Source organism: Telopea speciosissima, chromosome 9 (genome assembly GCF_018873765.1).
Source record: "Telopea speciosissima isolate NSW1024214 ecotype Mountain lineage chromosome 9, Tspe_v1, whole genome shotgun sequence".
NCBI lineage: Eukaryota > Viridiplantae > Streptophyta > Magnoliopsida > Proteales > Proteaceae > Telopea > Telopea speciosissima.
Genome location: NC_057924.1, coordinates 46,575,844 through 46,596,440, shown reverse-complemented (window position 1 = coordinate 46,596,440; position 20,597 = coordinate 46,575,844). Strand labels below are relative to the sequence as shown.

At 39.3% G+C, this 20,597-nt stretch overlaps 1 protein-coding gene and 1 pseudogene across 1 annotated transcript; both read right to left on the bottom strand.

Moving 5' to 3' along the window:
• Positions 1 to 12,389: 12,389 nt before the first annotated feature.
• Positions 12,390 to 12,991, bottom strand: LOC122638965 (annotated as a pseudogene).
• A 1,097-nt stretch (positions 12,992 to 14,088) lies between these two features.
• On the bottom strand, positions 14,089 to 17,492 carry LOC122639394 (60S ribosomal protein L15). The gene is made up of 4 exons (XM_043832243.1): positions 17,422 to 17,492; positions 15,720 to 15,886; positions 14,629 to 14,826; positions 14,089 to 14,500 (listed from the first exon to the last, which is right to left on the bottom strand). Exons 1-4 carry the CDS (start codon positions 17,423 to 17,425, stop codon positions 14,255 to 14,257), a joined length of 615 nt encoding a protein of 204 aa, XP_043688178.1. The 5' UTR covers positions 17,426 to 17,492; the 3' UTR covers positions 14,089 to 14,254.
• Positions 17,493 to 20,597: the final 3,105 nt, after the last annotated feature.

Sequence of the window (20,597 nt, the reverse complement as noted above, 5' to 3'; positions counted from 1 at the left end):
TCTAGGGTTAAAATTTAGAACTAGAATGAAGGGAAGGCTATTTTTTTTTTTTTTTCAAAAAATAAGAAGGGGTCCACCCTAGTTTTAGGCCTAGCAACCCAAACACCTTTTTTCACTTTCTACCCTAAAGGAGCAATACCATAAACAATCCCATTTAAACTTTAAAATAAAAAAGACTATAACACCTCCATGCTCCAATCCCAGCTGGTAGAGTGAATGTATACAGAATCTATTTGATTTTTTAAAGAGTAACCCCCAAAAAATTGTTTGAAAGTAAAAAAAAAATCTAATAATATATATATATATATACATATATTTTGAGTGTAGTTTCTTTCTGTATTTAAAAAAGGGGAGAGGGATTGCTACGACGTAAGAGTGCAGTTTCCCATCATGCAATGAGGGGATGGGTGATTGAATCGTCCAATAAAGGCGTTTAATGAGGAAACAGTGTGTGGGATCCATAGGTGGGATCTAAGAGTGTGTACGCATGGAAATATGCACACTAACAAAATGACCGTCCCACTCCTCTGAATGATGGAAATAACACCCCCATGTGTTTGGGCGTAGCCTGCGATGCGACACAGAGATTATTGACCCATTAATAAAAAAAAATAAACAAAGCATCTGAAAACACTCTAGAGTGACTCAAACCATATTCTCACCTTCAATATGCCTACTTTTTAAGTAAGCCCGGGAAGCATGCAAGATGGATTAGGTAGGTCCTCCAAGGCCCATGTATTAGTTTTTTATTTTACCTTTCTTTTTCCGGGTGTAATTTCTTCCTAAATTGATTTATCTAGTCTACAAGCTATTTTATATTTTTGTACTATTATTATTTATCTTAACTAATATATTTCCTCTCTCTCTCTCTCTCTCTCTCTCACGCATGCTAATTAAGAAAGCCATATTTTGTCCTCAGGTCCTTTTCTTCCTTATCATAGGATTCTTCTTATCATTCATATATTGAATTGGTAAGATTCTTCTTCTTTTTTTTTTAATATATTTCAATATCTATTAAATAAATTTTGATTAATTAAATGCTATAATTATAAAACATTTCTAAATTTTTTTTTTCTACTGTGAAATATTTTATTGCATTTAAAATTGAATAATTTCTTATTTTTTAATTAGGTTATCATTCTAAATCCCTAATCATTCTTATCACCTGTTCAATGCTAATCCCTTAAGCAAACTGAATGTTTCTGCATATCTCTTGAGGATTCTACAACCATTGTAGGGTCAAGTAAGCCAAGCCCCTATACTCACAAATTCAAGATTAGCATTTAAAAAAATGGGAAATGGTTACTGGGGTAAGTGTGGACCTGCGCTCAGACACAAAGGAGGTGAAATGCCGCCATTACGCGCCAGCGGGTCCCCCCACGAGAACTCTTCTTCTAGAAAATACCGGAAGCCTTCCTATAGCCATGTATTGGCTTTTGGGTTGAAGTTAACTCAGACCAAACCTGGTCTAAGGTACTAAAGATGGGCTTCTGGTAGGTATGGGCCTATGTTCAGACCCAGTCCAATTTATCCTTGGTCCAGGCTTAACTTGAAAGTATAAGGTCAGATGAGATCATGTTCAAGAATATTTCAAGTGTAAATGAACTGTCAATTGTTGGGAGATATAGGCATATAGTCTTTGAGTCTGAAAGGTGTGTTAGTTGGGAATTATCTTAAATTGGAAAACTCTGGGATCTGGGAATGGATTCATATTCCAATTGGATCTCTCCACTTGATAACTTAAGTTTATGAGATAGACAATTCAACAAAATGTCCTTCATTATGGTGAGAAATAAAGAAAAACATTCATTCTCTTTAATTAAAGTAGTGTTGGTAGTTGTGAAGTTGAAGATTTAAGGTATAATAATTGAAATGATTGGTGAATATTGAATGAAGAATGATAATGACTTTAAGCAAATTAAAGTTTGGGATAATTTGTAGATGCAAAGGTTTATACATATACTAATAAAGTGGCAAGGGAAGCTTTTTGGGTCTAAACAAGATAGTCTTATATATGTCAACATCTCTCTCTCTCTCTCAATTATTGCTCTTTCTTTTTCTTTTTCTTTTTCTTTTTTTTGATAAAGATTATTGCTCTTTCTCTTCACTTTTCTTCTTTTATGAATTTATATAATTTATGGTCATTTGATACAAGCCAATAGATTGTAGTTTTTTTTTTTTAATTTTAATAAAAGAAATACTATTAAAAAGAGAAAAAGGATAACCAATTGTGTCTAATACAAGTGCTAAGCTTTTTTATTCTCACACGCTTAGCCATATCATGGGCTATACCTATCTGATCCCTGCTCTGCTTAATTAATCACACAAATTTTGACATCCAACTATTAATTCGGGTGTATAGAGGGAGCCCATTACAAATCTAACAATAGTGGGCCTTTAGGACATATTGTTGTTTAGGAGGAACCATGATATGTAAGGGGGGGGGGTGAATTAGTTCCACACATTGTCCATGTCCGGGACCTTTTCCCATAGTTTAATTGCATATTTAATGTCCAAGAGTATAGTAAAAAGATCCCATGGTTAGATCCTTATACAGTCTGTCATCCAGTCAGGCAGAGCTTAGTAATTGGTCCAAATATCTATGGTTGTGGCTCCCAATTCTCTTGATTTTTGTAGTCTTTGGAGTATTCTCCGAGCTTCGGCTTCCTGAGTGCTCCTTGTATAGGGAAAATTATCTCCTCAATTTGCTTGCCCGTCAATTTCCTCAATGCCATCTAATAGGGAGAGGTGGACCTCACTTGGGCAATGTGTTCGGGTAGGGGGTAGAGTCGTCATTTCTGCACCCCCTATTAGATGGAATTGAAGAAATTAACGGACAGGTAAATTGAGGGGATAAAGATCCCCCTGTATAGTCAAATTCATAGAATAAAGACAAAAAAATTCACATCAGCAAAAACACAAGCCCACCCTGCCTCACATGTTTCTTTAACAAATTTATATGCATTTTGGATTTCCACAAAATGGACCAAACACATTAAAGACATCACTCTGAAGGGGGTAACAATGGGTATTCGGAATCACCTTTACAAGGCTATATAGAGAGAAATCTTGCGGCAGCCTTTGTAGTTAAGACTCCATTCTTGATGTAGAGGAGATATCAGATGATTTCTTGAGCCGGTTGGACCAGCAGAGATCCACCCGGACTGGTCGGAGGTATTAAGCAAAATAGGGCAAATTATATATCAAATCAAAGATCTCGATGAGCTCTTCAGGGATCAGGCCTATGGCACTGTAGCATGTGTCTTTTGACCGTTTGACCACATTTCGAAGGCGAAACAACCTGCCAAGTTTTGAAATTTGAATTTTAGAGCATTTTTTTGAATTTTGAATTATATTTGACCTATTATATAAGGTCTCTTTAGGGTTTATAATCTTCAGCTTGAAATCTATTGAAATTTGACATTTTCATCCTTATCTTTTACTTTGTGGATTCGAAGGTCGTTTGTGCTAGAACGATTTCTAGCTCACCTATCTTCTACAGCGTCAATTCTTGGTAAAGGGACAAAACAAGAAATCATCATGAATAGTCAAGGCTAAGAGAATCTTAGCAATGAGCGAGCAGATGGAATATGGAAAAATGAAATTAATTAGAGGAAAAGTCAAACTCCTACCCTCAGTCGCTTGGTGGGCAATTAAACAGTACAACAGATGATATGGTCTGCAGAATTGTTAATGAGGATCCTCAGATGGATTTGCAGACACAGTTTGGGATTCTACATGATCAACAGAATTTACAATGATGGGTCTCCCTCATCCTTGGCACACATCCTGTCCACCATTTCCTATGCACATATCATCAAATATAATCTAAATGGAGAAACAATTCCAATTGTTCAATCTAAATTGTATGGGATCTTAAGGTCCCATAATTTTTGTGGCAATACAAAACCTTCGGTTGGCAGATATAGGCATATGTATAGTCAGTGTGTCTGAAAGGTGTGTTAGTTGGGAATTATCTTAAATTGGAAAACTCTAGGATCTTGGAATGCATTCATATACCAATTGAGTCTCTCCACTTGATAGCTTAAGCTTATGAGATGGACACTTCAACAAAATGTCCTTCATTACGGTGAGAAAAATAAAAACATTCACTCTCTTCAATTGAAGTAGTATTGGTAGTTATGAAGTTCAAGATTTAAGGTATACTAATTGAAATGATTGGTGAATATTGTATGAAGAATGATAATGACTTTTTGAATTAAAGTTAGGGATAATTTGTACATGCCAAGGCTTATACATACACTAATAAACTGGCAATGGAAGCCTTTTAGGTACAAGAAATAAAATTTAGAGAGTCATATACTTAAACAAGTCAACATCTCTCTCTCTCTCTCTCAATTATTGCTCTTTCTCTTGACTTTTCTTTTTTTATATTTTTATATAGTTTTATGGGCATTTGATACAAGCCAATAGATTGAATAATAGAAAAATTATTACGAAGAGAAAAAGGATAACAGATTACCTGAAATACAAGTGCTAAGTTTTTCTACTCTTGTACGCTTAGCCGTATCGTGGGCTATACCTATCTGATCCCTACTCTGCTTAATTATAGAAACTTTAGAAAATAATTTAAGGGAGAGGGTTTCCTTCGACTCCCAATTACTAATTCGGGTGTATGAAAGGATCCCATTATGAATCTGAAAAGGTATTTAGGATCATGGAAGAAAAACTCGATCGAAACCTGTCGAAACCACCGAGTTAACTCGGTTTCACAGGTTTTTGAGACGAGTTGAAGGGGGATTTTATAAAATCCCTGGATTCGACTGGGTTTCGTTGGTTTCGACCAGTTTCAACTGGTTTTTGACTATTTTTCGGTGGTTTCGACACATATGCCCATTGAAACTAGGAAAAACTTGACTCGAAACTAGGACAGACAAGTATTTATGCAAGGAACTGCCAGAAACCAGGACAGACACTTAGTTATGTCTAATATCATTTAAGTAAATAATTTACTTAAGATATTATTCATAAATAAGCAAATACCCCCTATTTGAATCCAATAAAAATAATTAAAAAATAAAATTCCAAAAGGAAAAAAAGTCAAGCCCCCAAGTTCAAGAATAAAAATTGGATTTTCGGCAGTAGGTGCAATTTTCAACTTTCTAATGCTGGGGTTTTTCTCAAATCTAAAAATTTTATAAATCTTAATATGATAAAACATTGATATAAACCAAAAGTACAGTAAAATATTCGTTTGTTTTGATGTCCAGAAAAATATTTTCATTCAGAGTGATTTTAACAGTATTCGCGCACACCAAATTAAGTTTGACCAGTGCATAACTCCTTCAATATAAATTAGATTTAAGCAATCTTGGACTTGCTGGAAAGCTATCAAAACAAAGCTTTCTAACAAATCCAAGATTGCTTAAATCTCATATATATTGAAGGAGTTATGTTCTGGTCAAACTTTATTTGATACAAAGTCCAAGAACAATATACAATATCAAACTTGGATCAAAACCATAAGTAATATTTTTAGTGTTCATTGTGTGTAACTAATGCATGGATTGGGTTTAAATTGTCAAAAATAGGCAGCACAACAAGAATCAGGACAAAAAACCAACTTCTGGGCCTCGAAACCAAGGTTCGAGTTAGCCTGGAGAAAGTCCCAGGTATCAACCGAGATATGGTTGAAACCGAGACGAACTCGATTTCTGGCTGATCAAAACCCGAGTTTTAGAACCTTGTTTAGGATATATCACTGTTAAGGAGGAACAATGAGATGTGAGGGGCTATGTGAATTAGTATTGTACGTTATCCGTGTGCAAAACATTTTCCCATAGTTTAATTATATATTTAATGTCCAAGAGTATAGTAAAAAGTTCATATGGTCAAGTCCTTATACAATCAGTCAGTCATTCAGTCAGCCAGAGCTTGGCAATTAGTCCAAATGTCTATGGTTGTGGCTCCCAATTCTCTTACTTTTTGTAGTCTTTGGAGAATTCCCTGAGCTTCAGCCTCCTGAGCGCTCTCTGTGTAGCCAAATTCCTTAGAACTAAAGACAAAAGTTTTCTCAGCCTCATATGTTTCTTTAACAAGCTTCCATCACATATAAATGTATAAATACCAGAATTGAGCAGCTCATGATATTCAACAAGACTTAAGGATTAGGGAATGGGAGAGGTGGAGGCAAGCGAAGACTGAAGCAATTTCAGATCTATAATCCATTTATCAATATTCCTCATAATTAAAAGAGGATTAAGACGAAATTTAGATCTTACACAGTGGTTCCTAGCAATTCAAAAGAAGTTGCATGTAATGAAAAAAACAAAGAACATTAAATTTTTCTTTGGTAGTAGAGAAAACTTATCAAGTTCTCAAACAAATTGGGGAGTGATGTTGCTTGGAGGAAATTCCAAAACTCTGCTGCCCAATGTGAAAAATGACAAGACAAAAAATACCGATCATATTCTTTTCCATAACTAATCACACATTTATCATCTATTTTAAGAAAATAACATAGCGTATTTTTAGTAGCTAGGCCTCCTCAAGTAATTTTCAACGAAATAATTTAAAATTTGGATGCAATTTGGATTTCAACAGTATGGACCAACCACCTAAAAGACGTCTCTTTGTATGGGGCACCAATGAGTGTTCAGAATCACCATTACAAGGCTGCATAGAGAGAAATCTAGTGACAGCCTTAGTAGTTATAAGACTCCATTCTTGGTAAAGGGACAAAACAAGAAATCATCATGAGTAGTCGAGGCTAAGGGAATCTCAGCAATGAGGGAGGAGATGGAATATGGAAAAATGGAATTAATTAAAGGAAAATTCAAACTCCTACCCTCAATCGCTTGGTGGGCAGGTTCCATCAACCACTACAAGATTTGGATTGGGACAACAGGATTATTTACATCAAATACAAGGAGTTCATTATCTGATAAAATTCAAACCTCAATGCATTTTGTTGTCTACAACATTCCTTAAAATCACTTTGTAACCATTCCCTTTGAAGCTGAAATTTGACGAATATGACAAGTTACATGCATTATCGAAATAATGATTATTTCGAATAGTTAGAACTGCATAATCCAAGAAGTGCTTTCAAAAGAAAGATGTTCCCCTCCTACTGGGTGAGGCGAGCAGAATAAGGAAATGAATGAGATAAAAAAAAAAAAAGGTTGTGAAGACATATGGGAATAGATAAGCGAGTACTTGTTTGTTTTATTATACTTTGACCATGAAGCCTTCAAATTTCTCAATGCCGCAACTTCGGGGCTCATATCGTGCATCACTATTTACCCCAACGGTATACCTAAATAGAGGTTCTTATCCGTACGGAGTACCTCTTTCGGGCCCATGATGACAAGGACTAGACTATTTGGGGCTAGGAACATGTAATAGCTAGTCTCAGTTGAGCCTATAGTTGTCTCCCCCTCCTTCCATTAAGATATCTATCTCTTAAGTATTAACTTTCCGTTGTATTAAATGTGTTATTTATAACGTTTCAAAAGTTTTTTCATTTCTTTTCTTTTGAAATTTTGGTTTTCCCTCCCAAAAGAACTTGCACTTTTTGTCTTCTTGTGTTCTGTTTTTTGGGTAATGCACTCTTTATATGGAATGTTTAGTCCCACATTGGAAGTGGAAGAGAAAGAATAAAGGTGTGTGTGTGTATATATATATATGGGAAAAGTTTTCATACACGGTCGTGTAAACGTGTATGTAAGAGGGTGGGAGTTTCAAGGCATTAATTAATGGGTGGGGTTTTATGACTTTTCCAACTCTTTGTGAGAGACTCTCTCACATTTACGGCTTACATAGCCGTGTATGAAAACTTTCCCCTATATATATATATAGGGAAAGAATAAAGAAATATATATATACATAGAGAAAGAGAACGTCAACCCGGTCACACAACGCACACCGCCCTTGCACCCAGACACAGGGGCACATGAATTGACCACCGCACCCATGGTCATTTCCATATTTCTAGGGGGTGCGATAGTCATTAAAATGTGCCCATGTGTATGGGCGCAGGGTCAGCGTACGTTGTACAACCGGGTGCCGTTCTTTCTCCCATAAATATATTATGGTTCTAAATAAGCCCCTTAGAGGAGAGACTCTCCCCCTTCACCCATATGCCAGGGGGTCCAGGATGTTTTTTCACACACATGTGTGCTGAGTCGGGCTAGGTTGTGGCGTGGTAAGGGGTGGGGTGGGGTGGCCCAGCCCATATTATCTTTTTGGTTCATAGTTGGGCCAGTTTTGGGTTTGGTCACATATTAATTATTTTTTGTTCTATGGGCTTAGTCTCAGTCCTATAAGGCAAGGAGTACAAGGTGCATATTAGGTAGGTGACCCGAATTGCATTGCAGCAATCCGTCAAATCCCAAGGATCTAGAAGCAGTTAATACATTCACAGACACACACATTTGACCATAATACATAAGGTAAAACTCAGAGTGCTGCGGAAAGCTATATTTACAGTAAGCATTTTAAAAGTGAAGTAAAACAAGAAAAAGGAAATATTTACAATACAATATTTGTTCATTCTCTTTCTCATTCCCAAAGAAACAACAGCTCCTAACTCTACCAAATACAGCTTTATACAAAAGAATATAAACAGAGCATGATAACCCGAGCCCCAAAAACAAAGCTATAAAACAAAAAGAGAGACTCCAGTAAAAACAAAAGGAGCCTCAAGAACAAAGTAGAGTCAACAGCACCCATCACGGGTCATCCTCAGCTATCACTGAAAACACACGCACCAGCGGTTTGACCTCCGTCCGGGTCCATACCAATACAGTCATAACCACCATAGCTCGTCTCCGGGAGATAAGCCTCCCCGCCACAGTAACATCCACCTATAGGATCATCTAATAGAAAAACATATATAACAGAGTGTGAGCTCCACAGAGCCCGTGAATGAAAACATCACCATGCATGCACATGCAATCACAACATTATGAATCCTACATGAGGTGCAGTTTATTTTATTTATTAGCTACCTAACATCACAACTAAGGCGGGTTAGTCCTACTACAATCCCCAATACATGTATCCCTAGTGCGGGCTTTTAACCCCTTCCCGCGATACACCCATTGAGTTATCGGAGAGGACCGATCAGCTCCCGCATCAGTCACCAAGATCAGCCCAATCAGCCCTCTGAGATTAACTTGTGAGGCATTCATCCTTTTTATCACTTTTTGTTTCTCTGGCTTATAGCCCATAATCACCTTTTCGGTGCAATACATTTCTTTTTTTTTTTTTTTTTTTTTTTTTTTTTTCTCTTTCATATGGTCACTCTCACAGGCATTCAACACCTTAACCCCTGTTGGCAAGGGTGCGTAGCACGGGTGATGAAACTCTAGCCCAATGCATCTATATGGCATCGTATGAGTCGAGTGGTGTCAACTGCATCCCATTCTACGGGTTACCACAGGCCTCATTTCCAAGCCGGCTACGGCATCTAGTCTAGCAATTCACATACAGCATTCAATGTCCATTTACAGAATCCAGCAGTCAAACATATCTTTATTAACATTTGACAATTGATGAAATAAGTAAACAATATAATAATTTTATATTATGATTCATTTTAACATATTAGTCATATTACATTTACACACACAGTGTAATTTCACTCACCTTGTTTTGGTCCTATTGGTTCAGCTGTTGGTTCTGTTTCGGCCGGTGTCTAGTTGTGCACCTCGAGCACGGGATCAAATCCTAATTTATCGGATCATAAATATGTGTTAATTAATATTTACAGTTGTATTAATATCCTAGTGTTGGTCTAGGCTTACTGGTTTAACTCTGTGTTATACCGAAGTTACTTGGAATTTCTCCGAGTCTTGCACTGGGCTTTCGGGTCTATCTCCCGGTGCATCATCCAGAGATGTGGAATTAAATCTGACTTGGTACCCAACAGTATGGTCAGTTAGTACATGGTCCAGATAGTCATATAAACCAGTACCCAGGTTAGCAGTTCAGCTGAAACCATTCTTGGCATGGTTACCTGGCCCTGTGGGGCCCACTTGGGGACCCAATGTATGAATATCTGCAAACGTTAGTGGAGAGGGGTATTTTGATCATTTATCACCTCATCACACAGCCCTTAGGTCACTGGTGAAGGCCCACAAAGACTGGACATCAATTCAGTCCAAAATGTATCTCTGGGCGTTTCACTGGGTGATTGGGCCAATCGCCCAGTGCATCGCCCAGAGCCTGTTTGAGACGAGTTTTGGGCTGATTTCTTGGATTCTGCAACATGGGCTGCCATGGCATCAATCATGGATGCATGTAGGATGGTCATGGAGTATTTGGAGTGTAATCCATTGGTTCCAAGGGTTTTAGGTTTAGTTTACCCATTTGGAAACCAGGAGCTGTTCTGACAACACAGAGAACAGCTGTCCAGGTTGTGCTCAAGCTCAAGGCTTCAGTTTAGGTTGCATGCAAGGCATGTTCTACGTATACTTTCATGGTAGGATGTTGTCCCTACACTAAACTAAGCAAGGATCAGCTTAAATGCAAAGATCCACGCCCAGACTGCCTATTCTGGGTGCAACTGGGCTGTGTAGACAGGCATAGAGACTGGTTTCAGTCTTAGCTGTAAAACAGCAGCATGAACATGTCTATAATGATCAGATCTTACATGCAATAGCTTTGCATGTCAGATCTGATGTCAGATCTGATGCATCCCAAGGCAACCCCAAGGTGTTTGGGGCTTTACTAGCCAGATACACCATCAACAGAGCAAGGATTAAGATGTAAACACTGAGGACAGCAGCACATAGAGGTGAAGATGATTACCTAGGGAGGATGTGCAGCTGAGACAGGGTGTAGGATGCAACTCGGGTTTCCTCCATCTCCTTCTCCCTTCCTTTCCTTCTCTTCTTCTTCCTTTTCCTTCTCTTTCCCTCTTTCTCTCTCTCTCTCTCTTTTTCAGTTGGGGCAGTAAAACAAAATGAGTACTACCCCCCCTTCTATTTATAGACCAGGCCCCACCGGGGTCTGTTTGGTCTTGGGCTCCCTTCTCCCATAATGCATTTTTAACTGAATTCTAGGTCATTCTGGCTGCACAGGTGGGGTCCACATGGTTCTAGGGGTGGGTAATGGTTCCTAAAATTCTCATCTACCCCTAGAAGGGGTTCATGGTCTGTATGGGTGGTCCCCACATGTCTGGAGTCCAAAATACACATTTCAGCCACTTTGGGCGATTCTCTGGGCCTTTGGGCCAATCGCCCAGAGAATATAGCATTGTTGTATAGGCCCTGTGCTTGCATAGGTGCTTGGCCCAGGGCTTGGGCTTTGCACCAACACCTCATCCAGGGTCTGATACACATTTGAACAGGTGTGGGCCCCACATTTATGGATAGGAGAGAGAGTACCTGGGGTTGATGCAGTACATCATGCTATGGGCAGTACAGCTGCATGGGTCTGCAATCCATCTTTTTACAGGTATTTAGGAGAACATCCTCGGGGGTTCTCCATTAAATTCAACTACTGGAGTGATGCTTCACAGTGTGTTTGGATGACTGGTCAGAGGTCCCTGTCCTTCATCCAAAATTCCAGTCAGTTAGGGGCAGGCTTGACATTTCTCCCCACCTTACAAAAATTTCGTCCTCGAAATTGGCTTACCTTGTAGTTCAAATAGTTGGGGATATTTCTCTCTCATTTCCTCTTCGTGTTCCCACAATGTTTTCTCTATGGGACAATTTTCCCACCAAACCTTGACGAATGCGACCGTACGGTTACGGAGGTTATGCTCATTTCTATCCAATATCTCCGTTGGCTGTTCTTCATAGATCATATCCGCATCTAGTTGTTCAAGTTCAGCTAAGAGTATAGGTACATACAGATATGTTCCTAGCACTCTCCAATCCGTAGGAACCAAGAGTCACACCTACTCCATAGGGTACCTTCAATGGACATTGGCCTCTCTCTCTCTCTCTCTCTCTCTCTCTCTCTCATCTATTTTAGGCTGCCCATTTACTTAAAAAACACTACAGTGTTTTTGTGATTGCATTACATACTTGTGTGGCATGAGTACTACTCTGAAGTTCTCAAAGAGGTTTGTAGTAACAGAATGCACAGTTACTTCCGAAAGCCAACAAGACTATTGTATCTTGAAGGCCTATACACATACACCCGGTTGCACCTGTAGGGGGCGAATAAGGTCTTAAGGAGAGTGCCCATTGGTACACCTCAGCCTACTCTGTCATCTTGCTAAATTTATTAACATTTCAGCTAAAAGATAAGTGCATCTCTCTTAGTTACATCATTTGGTGCTACACTTTCATAATACTAAGAACAAACGTGAGACTAGAAAGTAACCTCCAAAAATGCACAAGGAGTTTGGCAGCATGAACAGCCATGTTCCTGAAAAATGAGTTCATGAGCAACATTAAACTCATCTGTAGTTTCTACCATTTCTTCTTTACACTGAAGACAAATGCCACCACAATCCACTCAAGAATTGAAATAGCCCAGTAACTGTCCATCCCATGATCAAACCCCATCCCATGATCAAACCCCACCCAATAGAGTACCCAACAATAATTCCTGAAAATTTAGATAAAGGCTGCTTTACAGAAAGGATAGTCATCCACCCAAACACAATGCACGAGTTCCCAACAGCTCTCACAATTTGAAATACTCTTAGTTTAAACTTTTAGATAAAAATATGGTAAGCCCCGAGGACTAGGACCCCTTATATGATTAACAAGACAAGAGTATAATGGAGATAAGAACTCAACTCCAAGACCCATATGGCCCGTCTAATCTACCACCTCGAGACTCCAAAGGGCACTCATGTTGATAACCATGTGAAGCACAGTTAAATGAAAGAATGCTGAAGTTATTATCCTCCAAAGGTTCCCCTTCATAGCTGTTTCGTAACTCTACCCAGTTGTGCATACTGAATGTCTTTCTTATATCCATAGAATCAGATCACGATACAAAATTGCTATAATACAACTTGTTGCTGGTTTTCCTAAGTAATTTCATAGAAGAGTGACCTTCCCATATCTGGCCTTTATTACTCGAGCTTAGCCAAACCTACCCAACCAATATCTTTTGGTTGGGCCATTCAAAGCCCCTTTTTTACCATTAGCAAGAACTTGTTTCATGGGTTTAATGTCAATTCATCATCTTAACAGAACTTTCATAGCTCGTGTCCAGGTGCGCCCAGGATGCTACCAAGAGGCATCCAACAGTTGAACTGTGCCGCACATATTTCAGCGCACACCTAAGGATGTGTGCAGCACAGCCCAACAGCTGGCAGCACCTTAGGCGATCCCTGCTCCCTGGAGAAGATCCTGATCCAGATCTTTTAGAAGCTCATTCCCAATCGCAGCATACAACTCTACATTGTAATGCACTCTCCAAGTGTTCTTGCGCCCCCCCCCCCCTTTCTTCTTTACCATGGCAAGTGGTGTGTTTGTTCCCCCCCCCCCCCCCCTAACCCCCTTCTTCCTTACCATGGCAAGTGTCGAAGTAGGGCAATCCAGATCAAGTGGTAAAAGAGTTTCATAAAACGCCTTTGGTGGAAAAAAATATTTGATTGAGATCCCACCGAATCAACCAACACATCTTTATAGTTGGGAAGTTCACTCATATTAGGAGCATTTGAATTACTCCAGACATCTGAATCACATCAAGTCTCAAAATGTTTGAGCACCTGATCTAGAAACAACACCAAAACAACAGGGCTGAAATAATACCATGCTATTTCACGTTGCAGAGCCACTTGACCACCAGCAACAGAGGCACAGGCAGTAGGAATAACTCAATATAACAGTAAACATCATGACATTAGATCATGAACAAGAATATAGAACATGAACACAGGAACCAACAGCAAATGCTACATTTTCTGTTTCAAGATGTAATACAGTAAACCATTAACTACTTAACAAGTGAACATGGGTAGGTTTACTTATCACTGAGATAAGATTTGTAGGTTTACTTATCACTGAGATAGAACTAGATGGTAATTTAATTATAATATGCAAGATTTGTAGGTTTACTCATCACTGAGATAAGATGTTAGTTGTAAGAACTAAGAAAAATGCAATTCTGCAAAGAAAAAATAATAATCAGGAATGCAGGTAAGTGAAATCCGTTTGTACCTTGGTCCAAATTACTCCAAAATAAGTGGTGCATATTCAACAGTTCTAAATGCAAAATTTTCATCTCCCAAAATGGTATCAATATACCTACAATAGAAAGCCCCGGACCAGAAAAAAACAAAACAAAACAAAACGCATTAAGTAAAATATCACTGCAATTAACGGTAGCGACGGAGGGAGAGGGTGTTGTTCCTCTTCCAGGTTGCCCTTCGGGATGGGCGTGCCTTGTGGTGCAAGTGTCCCTTTCCATTGAGACCCCTGTACTTCTTTCCAGCAGAAGTGAGCCCACGAAGCTCCCTGTGCTTGTGGACCGGCTTGCATATCCAGTTGATTCTTGGGTCATTGCGAATTGCATTGTGAGCAGCATCCACAAGGATTACCTCATAATATTTGTAAGTCGAATCCTACAAAGAAGAATGAGCAGCTATTACAAACTACAAGTTTCTAACGTGTCGAATGCTGGATTTAATAACAAAGCATCAGATGAAATTATCTTTGGATAAGAGAAAGATTTGGATGACTTTATACAAACCTCATTAATCCAGTAGGAGTTGAGGACCTTCAACCCGCCCAATTTGCGGCCAGCACGCTCCTCTGCGACTGACCGCTTGTTTCGCTGAAACTTCAACTGGGTAATACCCTGGTTTGTCGGCTTACCGTACACAATACCCTTAGGGACAGGCCTCTTGCGACCTCCACGCCTAACACGAACACGATATACAACATACCCCTGAAACAAGGATTACCTTAACCATTAAACACTGTCAAAACAAACAGTAGAATGACGATGTATTCTGAAAACAAAAGCAGAGTAAAAAATCTACTTGCAAGGAGAGGGTGTTGAAGAACAAGAAAAACAAGAAGGTGAAGAGGTGCTGTGGGGAAAGACAGAGATGCTTCACTTAAACTGGAATAATAAGACCGTCGAAGGCATAAAATCATTCATAGTATTGGTATCTCACACAAAGATGCGTTTTGGAAGTTGAATTGCTAATTTGCAACAGAGACGAGAGAGTTTTACCTTTTAAATGTTAAAGGTATATGTGGTCATACTTTTACTAGAGCATGTCACATGAAATACCATAGAGCATGTCAGAAATCAAACCAATGTATAAATAATTATAGAGAAAAGGCTGGGCACGCCGCCTGGGTGCCCAGCATGTGTCATTCTCTCTCTTCTTCCCCATTTGGAAAACACCCCTTTGCCCTCTTGTGTCCAGCCCTGTGATTGGTGTATGCCGCTAGCTTACCAAAAGCTATAGGCATAACCAACTCTCCCATAATTTTAATTCAGAATTGTGTGTTGGGGGAACCCAGTTGTTGGACCAACTCATGATATACCCATAATCCACATCCTAAAACAGATGATGGGGGTAATTACATGCACTATATTAATTAAAAATTAGAGTATAGTATCCGCACAATGAATTACAAATGCACGAAATAAAGGCGCTTAGAAGTTGGTCCAGAAGCACAATACAGCATCAACAAGCTGAAAGAACCAAAACTCCCTCACAAAGCCAAAATTACGCCCGGGTAATGAGTATAAAAATCATATTACAGTAAAAGCATGTAATAAAGGAACCCTTGGAAAGACCATGAGCATCATTAGAGACTATTTACCTGCTTTGCCTTGAAACCTAATCGCCGAGCCTTGTCAGGGCGCGTGGGTCGAGTGACACGGACAATCGATGGGAGCTGACGGTACTCCCAGCATCTAACCCTCTGCAAAAACCTCATAACATCGCTTTGTTTTTTTCTCCATAGCTCAGAGACGTACTTATAAGCACCTAACAAATCACCCATAAAAACAAAAGTATCACCTATCAAAACATTGACAATTCATATTTCACAACTAAGTAGAACAAAACTTGAATATGAAAATCGGAGAACCAATGTCAGATACTACCACAAAATGAGCCAAAGGATTACAATAAGAACTCATATGAAAGCCAACTGCAACTAGACATGAGAAAGTGAGAGGCAGAATAAACACACTGCCATATTCACAGCAAATGTGGGCTGCCCGGGGGGGGGGGGGATAAAAATCATAATTAACCAATCCATCCATACATAGAACTTCGTAACTCTATACTGTTAACAATGTTCATTTTCTACAACTGATAATAAAAGGAATACCCATTGCACGAGACTCCTGCCACTACGGAGTCTGGGGAGGATCATAATGTATGCAACCTTACCGCCAATTTGCATAGAGGCTGTTTCCCAACTTGAACCAGCAACCACCACTAGGTCACAAAGAAGCAAACTATTACACCTAGGACTACCCTCTATTTTTTTACAACTGATAATAGAAACCAAAATTCCCTAACAAGGCATTAAGGTTACTAAGTAGTTACTGTTGAAGGAGAAGATGCGCTCTGGACATGGTTCTTTTCAGCCTTGCAACATAAATTATTGAAATTCAATTGAGGTTTCTCATATATTCCATATATCCACAGGATGATGTGTGGAGTATAACTATTGACAAACCAATTACATCTTACATATTGGAAAAACCATTGACAGTAACTAAGCCAACTCTACATTATTTATTCATTAAAAAAGCATATATTCAAAAAATTGCAAAAATAAAAGAAAGATTTTAATCTTTCTTTTTTTCATTTTCATGAGAATTTTTTATGTTTCCATTTTCCACTTGCATTAGGTGAACTCTCATTCCCCGTCACAAAGGAATCTAATGAGAGGTTTTATAACTGATTATAAAAATATTGAATAGAAAAATCCTCACGGAAAACTTTAATGGCACTATCACCAGTCTTCTCAAATACAATTTGGAACTTCTCTGACCCAAAAGATTCTCGATGTATAATGAGTGACCTCGTGTAACCAGCCTACTGACAATGCGTAAGATTCCGAATCATTCAAAACAAAGAATTTGTATGACTGAGCCAAGAAAAGACTAAACTTGCAAATATACAGAAGAACCTTAAGATGATTAAATTCATTTTAGTAGAATAAGATGATCCAGCAAGAAGTACTCGGGGCTTCAACAAATTGTTTCTTTGGGTTTTAACAAAAACTTAATAGAAATAATTTCAACCTGAAATTTCTAATAGTACACACCTGCAAACACTGGTTGCAACCCACAGTTCAGGATAAGGATTCTAAATCATGCACCGAAATGATTCCATGTTAGTATTACAGAGGGTTTGTTTTCACTCATGAATCAAAAAAAGAAAATTCAATACCCTAGCACACGAAAGCGTATAATAGATGCTATAAACAAATAAACAAACGCACTATAAGCTTCTCCATCTTGAATGAAGAAACGCATAGAAAAAAATGGAGGTATTAAGCTTACCCATGGTGGATCAGAGATCTCGCAGTCGCTACGGCTTTGCGTTGCAGAGGCTTCAACCTTGACGATATACCCTAAAAGTATATATGGAGCTCGCGCTAGGGTTTTGCGTAAAGTATTATATATAAATAAGAGAAGGCACATGAGACCCAATATCAGCCGTCCATTTCTAAAATTATAGTGACTATGAAAACGGTCTTAAACTTATTCCTAATAACAAAAATGTCCTCTGCCCAACTTGGAACTGGTTTGGAGCTGAATTTTTGGTGCTCGGCGGCTGGGCACCCTTTTATGAGAGTCCCAACTTAAAGTAAGGGGTGCAATACTAACAACTCCCTAGCTCAGTTGGTGAGCCGTGGTGCGCTTCATGCCCATGCTCATCAGGTACCTTACCTCCTCCCTAGGACATTCCCCCTCCTCCTATAAATCAATATATATAAGCACTCTATCCCAAAAAGAAAAAATAATAATAAGGGGTGCAATTTGGACCATTACGACCTATCAGGCCTGGCCCGATTTTGGCTGGTTAGAGTTAGATTAAGGTTGCAGAATGTCATCTAGAGGTTGAGCCAGAGCAGTTTGGATTAAGGCCTAGGGTCAGTTTATTATAGCCCAATCTCTAGCTCTCAAGTATTTGCATATAGGCATAAGTACATAAAATAGAATAACATGATTCTTTGGGGGGGGGGGGTGTCATGTATGTGTAGTTTTTTTTTTTTTTTTTTTGTCTAATTTTTTCTTTACTTTATTAATGTATGTATGTGTAATATGATGTCAAATTTAATATGATATCAAATTTTTTGTCCAAAATACCCTATGCAACGGCAGTAGGTAGTCTGATGTATACGATGATGTGCACGCGTCTAGATATTTGCTTTGTCGTTGGCATGGTGAGCCGTTACCAGAGTAACCCTGGGCCACTTCATTGGCAGGCAATAAAGAGAATACTTTGATACCTATGTGGCACTACAGACCTCTCGCTCACCTTCAATGGTTCAGACTTGAGACTGAGAGGCTATAGTGATGCTGATTGGGCTAGTGATAGAGACGAACGCAAGCCCACTTCGGGGTATGCGTTTGTCCTGGGAGGCGGGACTGTCACTTGGAGTAGCAAGAAACAGACCTGCATCGCCCTATCCACGATGGAGTCGGAGTACGTTGCATGTTCGACAACTGTACAGGAGGTCATTTGGCTCAGGAGGTTCTTGCTGAGACTTAGTGTTTCTGCTCACTCAGATGACGCTATGCTTATACACTGTAACAGCACGACAGCGCTTGCATTTGCGAAGGACCCCAATTTCCATGGAAGAGCCAAGCACATTGACATACGGTATCACTAGATTCGAGACATGCTAGAGCGAGGTGAAGTTGTTCTGTAGCATATCTCCACTGGCAATATGTTGGCCGATCCATTGACTAACCCTATTGCCAGAGATGTTTACCTAGTTCACGTTAGGAACTTGGGACTCATGCGGATTTAATACGTATTTTCTTTGGGAACACTTTGTTTGTGATGGACATTTATCTGTATTTCTCTTACATTTATTAATGAGCATACATTTGTTTGAAGAATCTTGTGCGTATACATTCATTGTTTGTAAAGATGTCACCAAGCATGGAATCGACCCACTCACACGGGTGATTCGCCTTGGCGCTGGGGTATAGCGAGCGAGATGAGCCCATGAGCATGTGTGTTCTATGGCACCTTAGTTAGAGCTAAGATGAGACCTTTACTTGGTCCAACTTGGAAGACACCACACTTCCAAGTAGCCTGTTAGAAGCCAGATGTGAGGTTCTAGGCAGAAACCATGAGAGTGACTGCGCTAGAGACTCAGGTTAGGCGCTTAGAGTAGCGGTTAGACAAGATCTATATGACGTTTATTTATTGCGAGTGATATGCCCACCCTAGTGAGAGTTACGCCATAGCATGCATATCATACTGCATGTGCTCATGACGACTGATTGTGAGAGTGACCGAATGGATCCCTGCTTCGTCACTATGTGAGCCACGTGGATTATATTAATCCCACAGTACCCTTATTACCTGAGACAATATCATGAAAAGACATTAAATGATGTTACTTTGACGTTCTCCTTAGAATCATGAATGATGCGGTCCAGCAGGAAGCGATTGGGAAAACTGTTGGGGATATTTGAATTGACATGAGGGGCTCAGGGAAAACCATCGGATGTTACACCTTTGTTATGTGACTCATTGCCCGGGTGACGTGTCGTATTTGTGATCAACGCAGTCATGAGTACATTACATACCAAGGATTAACACGGCTCATCATGAGGGGTTGAGAGTGTTAGATCTGGTGTAAATGGATCGTTTGGGGTATTTCGAGACTTTTGAGAGTGATGTACTATGTTGGCTAGATGGAGGTTTGATATAGTACTCCTACCTTGTATCATCTCGTCAGGTCGCAGCCTCATTGCCTGTTTGAAGGATAATGCAGACTGAGAGAAGCTTGACTGCATAATTAAGCTTATGCACCCTATGTGGGCGACTGGGAGATGTAATAAGACATGGACTTTGGGCCCAATATGATCGCCCACATGAGAGGGGTTGATCGTAGGCCCATAGGGAGGGACGGTCACTTGAGTGACCGATCCCTTCCCCTCTTCTTTTCTTCTATTTTAGATTCCCAGAGGAAATCGGATTAGTGGGGGTGCCCAGGGGGTGTAGCCTATAAATAGGTTATAAGGCTCTAACCCTAGAGATACATAACAGATTTGGATTCCTCTCCCTCCTCTTCAAGCTCTTCATATTCCTAAGGTTTCCATTTGATTGCCTAGGGGCGCGTTTGGTTGAAGGTGTCGTAGGAGTCGGATTCTTAAATTGGATCGGGTTCTTAAGAATCTGGTTCATGTGGATTTGGATTCTGATAAAAAAAACCTATTTGGTTACCCAAAATCTATCAGGTGGAATCCAGCTGAAAAACTGTTTGGTTGCCCTGGTTCTGTCAGGTGGAATCCGGCTGAATCCATATGTAAGACTGTTTGGTTACCCTGAGTCTGTCAGTTGGATTCTACTTGAATTTTGTCTGGAAAAATATTTTAACCTTGTTTTGTTATACAATATATGCATACATTTAATATGACTTTATAAAAAATTGGATTAAAATTCTCAAAAGAAAGTCTTTCCCAACTTTTCATGTGTCCATAAAAATTACAAA